General features: G+C 40.4%; 1 protein-coding gene across 2 annotated transcripts in view; it reads right to left on the minus strand.

Annotated features, from left to right (window-relative positions):
- Positions 1 to 14,202, minus strand: part of CPNE4 (copine 4) — a 232,144-nt gene that overhangs the window by 193,708 nt on the left and 24,234 nt on the right. Inside the window, exon 1 of one of the 2 annotated variants that reach the window (XM_027675533.1) lies at positions 405 to 480. The exons of the other annotated variant lie outside the window; for it this stretch is intronic. Within the exon in view, the coding sequence (XP_027531334.1) occupies positions 405 to 462 (58 nt within the window). The 5' untranslated portion in view covers positions 463 to 480. Of the gene's footprint in view, positions 1 to 404; positions 481 to 14,202 lie in introns of those variants that run through there. 2 annotated transcript variants of the gene reach the window in all.

A 14,202-nucleotide genomic window follows, 5' to 3' on the forward strand; every position in this document is an offset into this window, starting at 1 on the left:
GTCTTCTTGTCATTTACTTACTTTCTATTTCCTTTTCAAGATCCTTGATCAAATGTTTGAAGTGTCACCCATGAGACTTAGGCCAAGTACACACTGAAACTGTCTCAGCTAAATTGGCAAGGGATACGATCACATTGAAGCTCCAACTGTAGGCACCAGAAAACCCTAAAGGATATGCAGCTCTGCCAGTCAAATTATACTTATAGAGAGAGTGTTAATTTCTTTCCTAGATTCATTTCTACTAGCTCAGTCTGACTTTTCAGCCATATCCTACTCCCTGTCTGGAGTGTTTTGCAATCACAGTACCCCCCTACCATGATAGTCTCCAAAGAAGCTAGTAGCTATTTTTGGTATCAAACTGATTCATAAAAGAATTGCAGCATGCTGTCAGCAAAAGGTCCTACCAGTGCCAAATGTACTGCTGGTGCCAGTGTCGTGCCATTCCTCTGCTGGTGTGTCCATGCTCCACAGGATCTGTGCTCTACTGAGCTACCAAAGATGGGTCCTAATGCGTCAGGACACAGCGCAGCCTCATATAGATCCCAACCTGGGCTCTGGAAGCAACAGAGCTTTGTCAGCAATGTTATAGCAGAGCTACTTCCTTCTGACACAGTGCCAAGGCTTTGGCTAAATATTACTTTTGAAAACAAGCTCTAGAAACCCAAGCCACCAAGAGTTTTCAAGCTTTTCTTTCCCTTGGGAATTCCTGGGATATGAGAAATATCTTTCTTGTCAACAACTAACACAGATGAGAAGCAAGATACTTGGAATGTCTTTTATAAAACTTTGTCTGACACAAGGTTGTCTCTTAAACACTTCTAAAAGGAACCTATGAGTATACACAAGAGTTACGTCTTCCTTGTGAAATCTGCAAGTCCCCATCAGTCTTTGTTAGCATGTACTGACAACAAAAGGGTAAAACAAACAATTTAGCTCCATTAGTTATTATACAGTTTGGAGGCAGAAGGAAGGGGTTCTCTGTTCCTAAAATAATGCACACAAAAAAATGGACTGACACCATCACTATTGATGGAAGTCCTACTGCCAACTGCCACATATGAAAAACATTTTAACATCTGCTGATCTTGACATCACTGCCTGATAGGAGAACATTTCGTGAAGTTCACACTACGTAAGCAGTACCCTTGGATTTGGGTACATTTGGACAGGGCTTCACCTACATCTGTCTTTACAGGGCAAATTTATACAAAGTGCTATAAAGTCCATGAACCACCCGTTGACAGACAGAAAGCAGTGCCCATAAGCCAGCAGTGACGGCCCTCAAGGGAGAAAAGACACAAGAGGCTGGTATTAAAGTTCCAGCCAGATTGTTACACTTCACAAATGTGATGACTCTGATCAGATTATCTAAGACATAGTTCTGTATGAATTGAAAGTTTAAAGGCATTCCCAGGCTTTCCCTCCAAACCTGTGAAACTTAATTCACTCCCTAACCTGCCTTCCGCTGAATATGATTGCTCCCCTAACAGAAATTTATCAACTCTTCTACACTGCTTACCAAGAGACAACTGCAAAGCATCAGGGAGATAAGGAATGGCAAAGCAGGGTCACAATGATGTAATAGTCCACTTTACATGGTGGTGGAAGACCTCAGAAGATGACAATCTTTGCTCTAAGGATAAATAGCAGCAGCATAAGTGAAGCTCAGAAGAGAGAAAACAAGCATTTCACTTGAGCCTAGCTCAGGTAGATGTCTAAGTCACCAGCATGTTTGAAATACCAACACAGTTGAAAGCTTTATAATATAATAATGGCCCATCTTCGCGAACGAAGATTTGGGGAAAGGTCTTTTTCCTTTCCAGCCTGCGCAATGGATTTTTTAGGTGAGACACAGCCTGCGCTGAACTGAGCCCACCCTTTAATCCTAAGGTTCATCTGCCGGGGCCAAGCAAGCTTGGACAATGGCAGTGAGGTCCTCAGGACGTAGGTTTGTTTAGAGTGTCCTTCTCATAGATGGATGGCCTCACAGGGCTAACGGGTTCCATCTGCCCGGGAGGGACTGGGAATCGAACCCGGGTCGCAGCGGTGAGAGTCCCGCATGCTAACCACTAGGCCACCAGGGGTCCCTTGAAAGCTTTATAAGCCTAAATAAAAGAGCTGTCAGTGCTTCACTCAAAAGTGATGCTGAAAAGCTTTGGTAAAAATAAAGGTGTGAAGTCAAACTGCAACATGTGGTTGTACCTGACTTTTCCTCCACACAAGCTACATGCCCTGCACTTGACTGACAAGAACTTGTACTGTCATGTTCTCGGCCTCACCACCAAGAGACAGAAACATTGAACAAGGCTGGTAAAACTCCTCATGCTTGTGGAAAAATTAATATTTCCTAAGACACAGAAGAGTAGAAGCCTCAGTAGATATCCCATGATGCCAAAAAGGAGTGGTGATAACTAAACTAGATTTCAAGTATTCTGTGAGAGCTGCCAAGAACTAAACAAAACATAAAATTTAGAATATGCTAAAAACTGACAGTTGCTCAGAGCACAAAGCAATGTCTTCCTTGTTCAAGCATTTATATCTGGTTTTAGCTCTAAAAGGACAGCCATCAGACTCCTGTACACCTACATATTTTTAGAATTAGGAATAACATGTTGACAAAAACCAAAACACAACTGTAACAAGAGATGATACTCAAATTGGTCTTCGAATACTTCAACCACACAAGGCATTTAATATTTACTGTGTGTTTATCTGTGTCTTATTCTGGATCTGCATCGATCCAGGGCAAATAGATCCAATAGCCATAGACATTTTTCATAACTTTAAGAAAAGATAAAATTATAATTTCATATAACTAATGGTCTAATGCATCAACATGTTTCAATGTACACAAGTGTAAGGTAACTCCAGAATTAAGAGTTTTGAAAGGCCTTCACGAGTATCTTCATTTTTGTTCCTCTTAACAGAAAGAAGTGGAACACTTGTTTTTCATTTTCTTCTCTAGGGTCAGCAGCCCCGATAGGTGCTGGGAGAGTAAAAGAACAAACAAAAAACCCCATACAAATTAATAATAGAGAACATGAGTTATAGTAAATGCATGCCCTCACAGATTTGTCCATTCAATTCATGTCTATCAAAATTCAGTGACAGATCTTTAAATACTTCTTTATAACTGTGGTATCAAATCCAGCCTTGAATACCTATGGAAAAGATGCACTAAAATGTTCTAAAATATCAGAAAAGATATGCCCTTTTAAAAGCATTCTGCTGTTTCAGTCATAAGCACTCTCTACCAGTTACAAACATTACAGCAATTGAGATCTGACCCAGTGAATGATGGATGACTTTCTTTATGCTCCTGAGCCAAAACTCAAATTTTACCTATCATTTCTGCCCTCTACAAAAATTGGGTTATACAATAACGAGGTCCTTGACTGCTGTTGCATTAAGTCTGTAATGAGATGGAATGCAGTCATACCTTTTAGTGTTCTAAATTGCTTCAACTTTGGAGTAAATACATCAACAAAAACCGTGCTGGGATATTAAGTACAGAGCAATACATCTGAGTAAGATGTTCACTTGCTGATGTTATATGAAAATTATTTCTATATTTCACTAAAGAATTCTTCAAATGATTCACTTGAGTAATATGTTATTAAATGAAGCACATTAAAAGAAACATCTTGAGCATTAACTTAATTGAAGGTAGAAATAACACTGAGAAATATTTAATACTTACTGGAAGAAAAATCCAATTCTTCTCATGAGATTTTTACCATAAGCTAGAAATCCTGACATGAAAGTACATTTCCTATCTGTGTTGGCTCTTACTTTTACCTTTTACAGGAACGTGAGCATTTTGCAACATGTTAAGAAAACTGTTTCAATCAAGTGATTACGGCAGCATTTCTTATTTAGCTACTACTTCAAGTATGAAGTTTCAGCTTGCTTTCCATTCCTCCTCTTTTTCAGCCTCTGCATAGCCATGTTCTTTTCATCTGTGGTAAGTAACCTATGACCATCTTTTCTATTTTAGATCTCTGCCAAGATTATGCTTCCAAATTAGACAGATTGCCCAAGAAAAATCTCAGAGCAGTTTGAACATACCTACATCCTATTGTCAATGATACCACAAAGGAGCTCTTTAATTCTCAGCCACTGACACTTCAACATCTGACAAGATACTGCGTTGCTACAGTCAAATTGCACTGGGTCTCCAATAACGTTAATGCAGGCAAATTGTGTGATAAGAGTAATTTAGGTTGAAAGGGACCTCTGGGGGTCTCTGTTTCCCATCCCTAGCTCAAAGCAGGTCTGGTTCAGGTAAGTACTGACAGTCTCCAAGGAAGATCCCACAACCTCTCTGGGCCTCTATTCCAGTGTTTGACCACCATCTCTTTGAATATTTTGTTGCCTGTTTCCTTGCTGCAACTTATGCCTGCTGCCACACATCCTACCACTGTTCCTCCATCTTCTCTGATGACAGCCCTAAGACCACATTCCCTCAGCTTTCCCCTCCTAATACTGAACAAAGCTCAGATCCTTCTAGGATTCCCTTTGACTTCACTGACTTACTTAGCTGGTGTGTCAGAAGGTCTGGTTAACTCAGTTAAAACAATTTAGGACTAAAAAAGAAAAATATCACTGCCATTTCCTACATGTTATGGGGAGAAGAGAGGCTTTAGAATATCATAGTTACCTTAAACAAACAGCATATTCCAACCGGGAGCTGCATCCATAAATGACTTTACCATTTGCAATGCCTGAATACTTTGGCAGGTCAAACCCTATGAACAAAACTGCAAGATCTTGAATAACTCATTTACACACTGCCTACGGAGTAACTATTAATACAGAGACAAACGTCTTTTATGGGGGTGTAGTACTTCCCATGCAACCCTTTAAGGGACACTCAAGAAAGGTAAAACAAATTATTGCATGTTTAGTCTGGTTGCTGTAATGATGTTTCTGACTAGCAAGATGGCTTAGTAGAATGCAATGATAAATCAAGAGAACTATGTAAAGCTTATCTTTCACTACTTGGTATTTTTAATTCCTGAATAACTCCTTTCAGTCAGTGAACCATTTGAACTCAGACAATTGGTATTTGAAGTTTTTTTCCCTCAGAACTTTGTTCAAACAAAGATTGCACTGAGAAAATCAAATATTTAGTGTTGCTTTTACCTACAGATTGTTCAAAACGGGTTATAATTTCTCTTTGCTGTATTTTAAAATTAAAACTTGAATTAAAATTGTTGTGAAATTTTAAGGGTATTATCTTTTCTCTTTCCTCAGCTTATCTATGTGCTGTCCTGTGCAATTAGTATTTCTTATGACATGAAACTTAGCTAGAAAAATCTCTGTCTAACGCTTCAAATCTGCCTATTACATAAAATTGTCTAGGCAAGTCAAAAGAAGTTTAGAAACAAACTTACTGAAACAGACTCTAATAAAGGCTCTTAGTTGGTATCAATATCATGGGTTTCTAATTTGCCACATAGGTTGCAATTTTTAACTTTGCTGGAACTTGCATTTCTGTTAGATGCCATCCTTGCCTTTCTTCAGTAGTTATAGCAATAACCAAAGAGTCAGCTCAGAGAAGAAGTAGTATTTTCTACTGCCTTATTTCCAGTATTCTCATCTTCAATTTCTTATGTTTAAAAATTGGTCTCTGTTTTGTACTTTTCAAAACAATAGCCTCAAACTCCCCTAACAGCAAGATAAAAGCTCAAAGATATCAAAACATAATTTTGTTGTCCCCATCTACAAACAGGGAATACTAGAATTAGACAGAGGTTCACACAGAAGTTTTCTGCCAAAAAAAAATAAAAATAAAGAAGTAGAAAATTGTCATGGTTTGAGAGCCCCAAAATCCAATTCCCCAGTCCAAGCCCCCCTCCCTCATCTCAACCCAGTGTGAGATGGGTTTTCCAGACACCACACGAGACTCAAAATGGGGGGAAAGGGATATATTACAATACACTGTACAAAATAAATAGTATAATATATCATATACAATCTTAACTATCTCTACCATGACATACAGTATTTACAATGGATCAAATCTCTTCTCCCTTCCAAATAAAAGTCCAGGAGGGAAGAAGGGAAAGATCCTTTCCTCTCTCAGAGCAGCAGTCCCTCTAAGGTAGCAGTTTCTCGTTCTCTCTTCCATGCAGCAGCTGTAGCTGGATCTCTGCCAGTACACACGAAGGGATATCCAAGCCCCTCGGCCCTTCGTCTCCAAACGAGGGTCTTCTCTTCCGTGGGCTGCGTTTCCCAGGACAAAGGGCGCGTCACCACAGTCATATCGCAAAGCACAGGGGTCTTCGTGACGGTCCTTATCTTCAGGGGATTCAAGCCCCTTGCAGAGCTTCTGGCTCTGATCTCAGGCTGCTAGCTAGCTTCTTAGCTTAGCAGCAGCGAGGGGGGAAGGCCAAGGTCACCCCCTCCACATTCCTTCGGCCGTCCTGGTCCAGCTTCCCGGGACACCTGAGCTTCTTAGCTCCTCTTTCTGCAATGCTGCTGCACTCTTAAGACTCCTCTCTCAAGTGGGAGTCCACCCCTCCATTTTAGGAGGGATCTCAAAGGAGTTTGGGGTTTAGGTTGGAGTCCTTACCCCAAAACTCTCCCTCTCTCTCTTCAAACAACTCTCTGTGTCTCTCTGCATAGCCGCGTGCTGTTTCTGCTGCTTCTTCAGTTCTTATCTGTTGGCTCTCTGCCACCTTTTCTCCTCGGTCAGTACTGTTCTGCCGCTGCTCCCTTTGCTGCTCCCGGTGCAGAAGCTTCCCCCAGCTTTCAGCTACAGATACTCAGTCCAGTTTTAACACTGTTCCAAGTCCCTGTAGCCCCCCAGCCAGGGGCTGGAGGGCTGTAGTCCCCCAGAGGGGCTCCTGCCCCTTTCCTCATGGCTCACAACATGGCCACTTCTCCTCCAACAACTACAATTCCAACCACAACCCTTCTCTTCCGGTCTAAGTGTGATATGTTTATATTTTGCAGGAGCGCTGATTGGGTTAAACCCCAAGGGTCACCACCACCTGGGGGTTTACCATTTTATAACTCTAGGGGGGAAAACTGTTTCCCCCCACCACAAAAATGCTTTGTCAAAAACACCTTTAAGTAAAAAAAAAAAAAGAAAATTGTATTTCTGATTACATTAAGTTTAGTCTAGCAAAAGTTAAAAGGCCACAAAACCATCTTTTCAATCTGGCTGTAAGAAAACTCAAAATATTTTGTTCAATTTTGCTCAAATATCACTCCATTTCTTACCCACTATTCACGCATTTCAATTTTTGCCATGTATAAAATAATTTTATTTAAGCCATGCCATTTGCAGTGGTATATTTCAGAAAACGCTTTCTTTACAGGGAAGAAGAAACCATTTCAATCTAGCCTGGCTTAGCCAGTTGTCTAACCTGATTTTACCCTATACTGGCAAATACTTATTACCACTACATCAGCAGAATCAGGACCTGCCATCAAGAGAAACCGAGCACTTAAACTTTGCATTTATATAATACAATGTGTTTTGTTCTAGGAGGCTGAAAGAGGCTACCGAAAGTGTAAGCTGATTTAAACTACCCCAAAGCAGAATGCCAAATTGTACCTCAGTTTCTCAACCACATGCATGCCCAAGAACCTGACATTCCCCAGCAGCAAATAAAGACCAAACTGTTTCTCACCTTCCCTGTCTATTAATGAGGATGGAGTGGTCCTGCTTCTGTCCTGGTCTGGTGCTGTTGGAAGACTAGGCTGGAGAAACCACTGATGCATTCTTCACTGTTACAATTTTTTATATCATTCTAGCCTCTGCCCATTCTAGTTGTAAGCTTTTTGCTTTATTTTCCTTTACCGCTCATTTCCATAAGAATGTCACAACTGTCATTCAAGGTCAAACCACACAGAGGCAGGTGAATCCCTTAAATAATTAAGTTTGGCTTGATATAGCACAATGAATATCAGAACTCAAACATCTGGGCAATAAAATTTATGTTGGAAAGGCTGTGGAAAATAGGAGATACATATTAGTTGGTAACTTGTTGCACTTTAAAACTATTAGCACTTACCTGTGCCTGTCCAGTTCATTCCTACCACTGCTCAAATAAGCAAGATCACAAATGCCTATATACCTGGGTCTGCTTACAAAACACCTGTGAGTATGGTGTTTACCAGTGACCCAGAAGGAGAAAGCAGCACCTCAAGCCAGCTGTCTCCCTACGGGGGGAGTCAAGACAGGCATCTGTTCTACAAACTACATTTTAAAATGAGAGAAAATATCTTCATTTGGAAGGAAAATTCCACATTGCCTTTCATACAGTCTGTGCATACCCAAACAACCTTTAGGATTTCCTATACTACTCCACCTTAGATCAGTAAATTTTTAGGTACAGACCAGTGCACTGGATCCTACTTCATTAATTCATATCAAAACATAGTCCCCACACCAAGCAATGAAGCTCATTTACCTACCCGTTGCCTGGGGAACTGAGAGATGATCTCCAAGTAATCACCAAAATAAACTATGACCCTGGCTATTCAAAAACAGAGGGATAGTCATTACAAACGACAAAAGGTAAAACTGAAGTCCTTCTCCCCTTTTTGCCTCAAAAAAAAAGTCCAAACCAAAACCACAGACAACTCTTGTCTTCAGAGAGGATATTACCAGGTTTAAATACACAGTTGCTGTGACTGGCCAAGCTCCAGTGAAATTGGAGAGGACCTACTCTTTTTCCAGTAGCCAATGTTCTATCCCAAGGCTAATATTTGGAATACTAATTTTATCCTCTACCCCCCAATACAGTAGGTGTACCCACATGTTCTTAAGTTAGAAAAGAGATATATGGCACAACTGAAAATCTTGACGATAATCAAAATGGACCATTTGCTTCCCTTTTGGACTTTTGCACGGTCAAAGAGGACCACAAAAGCCATGACAGGTAAGAAAAGGACATAGACCAATAGAGATTAGTTATGAACAGAGCAAGGTGTTCCTGCTCTAAACACTCCCTTAGTGGGAGTTCAGACATGTAACATGCTGCAGGATTGAGACTCTTGAGAAGACAGAAACCAGGGTTCCCCTCAAACAAACACACTAAGCAACGTTTCTCATGAAACCCTTTTAGAAATTGTCTCCATGTGACCTTCCTTTTCTATTTATTTTTCTTTGCCAAACTTATCAGAGTCCTTCTGTCCCATCTCCATCGTGGCCAGTTTCCCAACCTTTTTTGGCAGCGCTGCAATGTCACACCTATTGCCAGCTACAGACAGCTGAGTCTGCTGCTCTAGAATGAGATCTAATAGAAGAGAGGTGGAATGCAGAGGACGCACACAGTGTGGTACTAACGTTCTCTGTCTCTAACACAGATAGATGCTTTTTGAGTAGGGATAGGATTCTTTCAGCTGGCAAGAGAAATAAGAAAGTAGATCAGGACTGCTGAGTCAAATGTATCCAGTAAATTTCCTTGCACAAAGTCTGCAGCTGCTCCAAAAAAGGGTGATGATTACTACAGGAGACCATAATTATACCAGGCCCACCTATCTTCACTCAAAAAAGGGAAGAAATGTCTCCACATTTTCCTTCCAGAGCAACAAGGGACAAAACTTTAATAAAAGAAGTATTTTCTATGCCAAAGAGAAAACCCTCTTTCCATGAGCTTTTGGCCATATAAATCAAATCAGAAAGAATAAATAACACCCACTGGCTGGTCACAAGTATGCAATAAAAATGGAAATCAATGTTCATGGAAGAATGTTGTTTGCTACTTAAATTTTATTGAACAGCAAATACACTAACACATTACAACCTTCTTCATGGACATTCTGCAAACACAGGGAGAGACAGTACATAAAGTATCTATTCAAAACTATTTGCTCAGTTAAAATAATTTTTTGCCTATTGAGTAGTATTTCTTCAGTGTTTCTGCAGGATTCTCGTGGCTCTCCAATCCGGAGCATTCTCTCATACATCAAGGTGTTCTAGTGATTTATGAGGAGAGTCTTATCCCCAGCAGATGTGCTGTGCTGTTTTGGGCTGGAATAAAGTTAATTTTCTTCGCAGTGGTTAGTATGGGGTTGTGTTTTGTTTTGCAAAAACAAGTGTTGATAATAACGGGGAAGTTTTTGTTATTGCTGAGCAGGGCTTACACAGAATCAAGGGCTTTTCTGCTCCTCACACCACCCCACCAGCGAGTAGGCTGGAGTGCACACTGAGTTGGGAGGGGGACAGAGTCAGGAGGTGACCCCAACTGACCAAGATTACCTTACAGTAAGTTTGCAATGTACATATGGAAGTATTAAGTGTATATCAGAGGCAAGGCTCTCCTGCAGTAACTGATTTTTCAACAGATCAAAATAACTTTATGTCTTTTTACACAAATATTCTTTAATTAAAAGATAAGAGATACAGCTACGAAGATTTCCAAGATATTTAACATTTTCTCAAGTGATATCCTAAGGCTTAAGTATTGTGAATCTTCCATCACAATTACACACAGCTTACACTATTAAATGCTCTGTTCTTTGCAGTTCTCTTGATTATAGAAGGAATTGATTTTTTACCTAATTTTAGATTCTTTACAACACTTTAAATTGCATTACTAGATTGGAACATAAATCTTTACTGTTTGGGATTTTTTTTCACCTAAGGAGAAGTCTAATGAATTGCATCAAGGATCCCACTTGAACAGTGAAGCATCCAGACAAATATTTAAAAAACGGAAAAAAAACCCAAACCACTTTGCTTCATATTATTTAATGTCTGGAAAAAAACCAAACACCCAACCCCAAACAAAAAAACCCCACAACCAAAAGAGGTTCTAAACCTAAGGAAGCTGTACTGAAATCATTCTTCTATGTGTGTCTTCCTATCAACGAAGTCATTGGAAAAAGAAAAAATTCAAGTCCAAATTTTGTCTGAATTTGAAGCCCACTCTGAACTCTACTGAGGGCAATCTAAAGATGTCATTTACATCAAAGGGCTGTGGAGTCCCTGTATTCACTTGCTTTTTGCAGCATTTGATCTTTGCTGCAGAAAAGTTATGGAGTGAGTAATTTACAAACCCATTTGCTCTCAAAAAAGAGTGGTAAAATTGCCACCTAAGATGGCAAAGGCTCTCTTGTTGCAGGACTGTCACAGAAAAACAGGCATACAATCCCTTCATAAAAGACATGACACAAACTAAAAGGCTCAATTAAGTCCACATGGCATATTTTGTTCTGGCATTTCCTGACCCTCAAGTGTTTGGCTTTGCTTTTCACAGCGGGAAGCTACATGAGAGTTATTCAGAAAGCAAACCATAAGCAGGCATTCCATTCCAACACACACATGGCAGTACAAAACACAAGCATTAAAGAGACAGAAGAGTTTTTATTGCATAGGTATCTGCTGCTCAAGATGAAGTGGAACCTCACAGTGGCAGTAGATGTTCCTGTCTACTATAGACCATATCAAAGTAAAGGCTGTGACACAACACAATCCCTGGCAGTGGGCTCTGTACAAAGGAATGTTGCTCATCCACTCTCATTTCATGTCACACGGGAGAGCAATTACTCCTGGATGACAGTTTCTGTCACAGGCATACAATACTTGGACCTTTGTAGCAAGTACACTAAGAAGGAGGGGGGCAACAGTCTCTCCCCTGTTCTCATCTCCTCATCTGAGCTCTTTCCAAATCCAACCAAAGTGTTGCCTAGCCCTTCCAGATCCTCCTGACAGCTATGCTAAGGCACATGGAGGACAGGGAAGTGATTGAAGACAGTCAGCACAGCTTCACCAAGGGCAAGTCCTGTCTGACCAGCCCAATGGCCTTCTATGGTGGAGTGACTACTCAGTGGACAAGGGAAAGAGCTATGGATGTCAACTATCTGGACTATCTGGGTCCCTCCCAACATCCTTCTGGATGACTGGAGAGATAGAGATTTGAGGGATGGACTGTCTGATGGATGAGGAATTGGCTGAATGGTCACATAGAGATGGAAGTGTCAACAGCTCAATGTCCAGATGGAAATCAGCGACAAACGGTGTCCCTCAGAGGTCCATACTGGGATCATTATGTCTTCATCAATGACATGGACAGAGGGACTGAGTGCACTTTCTGCAAGTTTGCAGATGACACCAAGCAGAGTGGTGCAGTTGACATGCCTGAAGGATGGGATGCCATCCAGATGGATGTGGGGACCTGGACAAGCTCGAGAAGGGGGCCAGTGTGAGGGTTCATGAGATTTAACAAGGCAACAGTCCTGCAACTGGATCAGGGCAACCCACAATACCAATGCAGGCTGGGGAATGAAGGGATTAAAAGCAGCCCTTCTGAGAAGGACTTGGGAATGCTGGCGGATGAGAGACTGGACACAAGCCGGCACTGCGCACTTGCAGCCCAGAAAGTCAACTGTGTTCTGGGCTGCATCAAAAGGATTGTGGCCAGCAGGTCGAGGAGGTGATTTTCCCTACCCTCCTCTGGTCTCATGAGACCACACTTGGAACACTGCCCAGAGGAAGGCCAAAAAACAAGGATCAGAGGAATGGAACACCCCTCCTCTGAGGAAAGACTGAGGAAATTCCCTCTACAACACAGAGAACCTAGGCTTGTTCAAAGACAAGACCGCTGTATTTTTATTTTAAAAGTATGAAAATGTCACTTTCTTGGAACCTTACTTAAGGGATGTTTTGGCTTTCCTTTGCAGTTAGAAACACAAATTCCAGCATAAATTCTTTTAAAGTCAGTAAGCACTTCAAAATGGTGTAGTATAGTTGAAGTGTCAGAACACCTTAATAATAACTTCTCTTTAGTGCAAAACAGCATCCCAGCTTCATTAAGATCATAAGTACTGAAGACAAAGTGTTGCTGAAACCTGCAGCAAGAAAAGCATAAATTTTGAAGAATTAAGTTTTAGGTTATCATCAGATTATGTCTATTAAGAGAGGCATTTGTCTCTCCTACCCAATATATCAGAAGATAACCAATCCCTTGGAGCTTATCAGTGCTTTTGTTCTTTAAAATAACATATATACTTGCTTTCAGCATCCATGAAGATGAACTGCTGGCATTAGTACCTAAAATAATTTCATGTGACTCTTCAATTTGCACAGGACACCGTAAAGGCTCTCCACATTCTGAAGAAATTAAGTGCTTAATTCAATCCACATGTCTTTCTCTGGGTTTTCTTAATTTTTCATTTATCCATAAGAACAGAAGGTTGCAGGTCTGGAGTTATATATAGATGAAGAAGCAGAGAACAGGACAGAAGCCACTTGCCCATGTTTTTTTATTTTGCTGGGGAAACTTAACATCTGCATGAAGTGAGAAAGCTGTTAAGATAATAATTGTTTTTCCCCTCCCCTAATTAAAAAAAAAATACCAAGCAAACAAAAAATAGAAAACAAACATATGAACAAACAAACAAAAAAAGAACAAGAGCCCACCAAACCAACCACAAAAAAATATCTACGTACTCAGCCAAACAATCACATTATAATCACATTATATAAGTGCACAGGATCACCTAATGCTGGAATTGTCACAAGTTTCTGTAATGGCACCTGGCAGCTCAATCAGTACCTCTCAGTACAGTTCACACACTTATCTACTGATAAGCACCGAGTGATCAATCAGTCCCAGTGGGGCACATATCCGATCCAATGAAGGTGACAGAAGCTATCTAAACCCTTCAGAGTCATGGCATAACTCGATAAATCTTTTCAGTGTTAAGGTATTTGACAGTTTGGCTTCTTTACAAAGGCAAAAAGGAGCAGCTCATCCAGTTTCATCATGGAGCTTTGGCCCTGGCAACATCCTCCCTGTTAAAAAGCTGGCCAGGGGAACAGACATCTTAATCATTCACAAATATTCAACAAGCTGTAATATTAGTTCTCAAAGATATATTGCAGCATCCTTCAAAGAGACCACGACAAGAGGAGATTTAAAAGAAAACCATAATTTGTTTGTTACATGCTGTGTTATTTTTTTCTCCTTTATATTACATTTCAGTCATTGCATTCATCAATAAACTTAGCAGGACTCTGCCTGACATTTTTAAAAATGCAATCAATTATGAAAACTCATGCTGTTTGAGAAAAATTTATCCCACATTGAAAATATGAATTCAGTGACTCTCCAAGCTTTTAAGCTAATCTTATTATCCACATAATAATGTCCAGGGGCATAATAGTCTCCAGAGGCACCAGTCCATTGTGTTAGCCACAGTGGAGTAAGTCTGTAGAAAAAAAATAATTGCCTTGACCTT

This window comes from Neopelma chrysocephalum, unplaced genomic scaffold (assembly GCF_003984885.1).
Source record: "Neopelma chrysocephalum unplaced genomic scaffold, ASM398488v2 Primary Assembly neopelma1_26, whole genome shotgun sequence".
Taxonomy (NCBI): domain Eukaryota; kingdom Metazoa; phylum Chordata; class Aves; order Passeriformes; family Pipridae; genus Neopelma; species Neopelma chrysocephalum.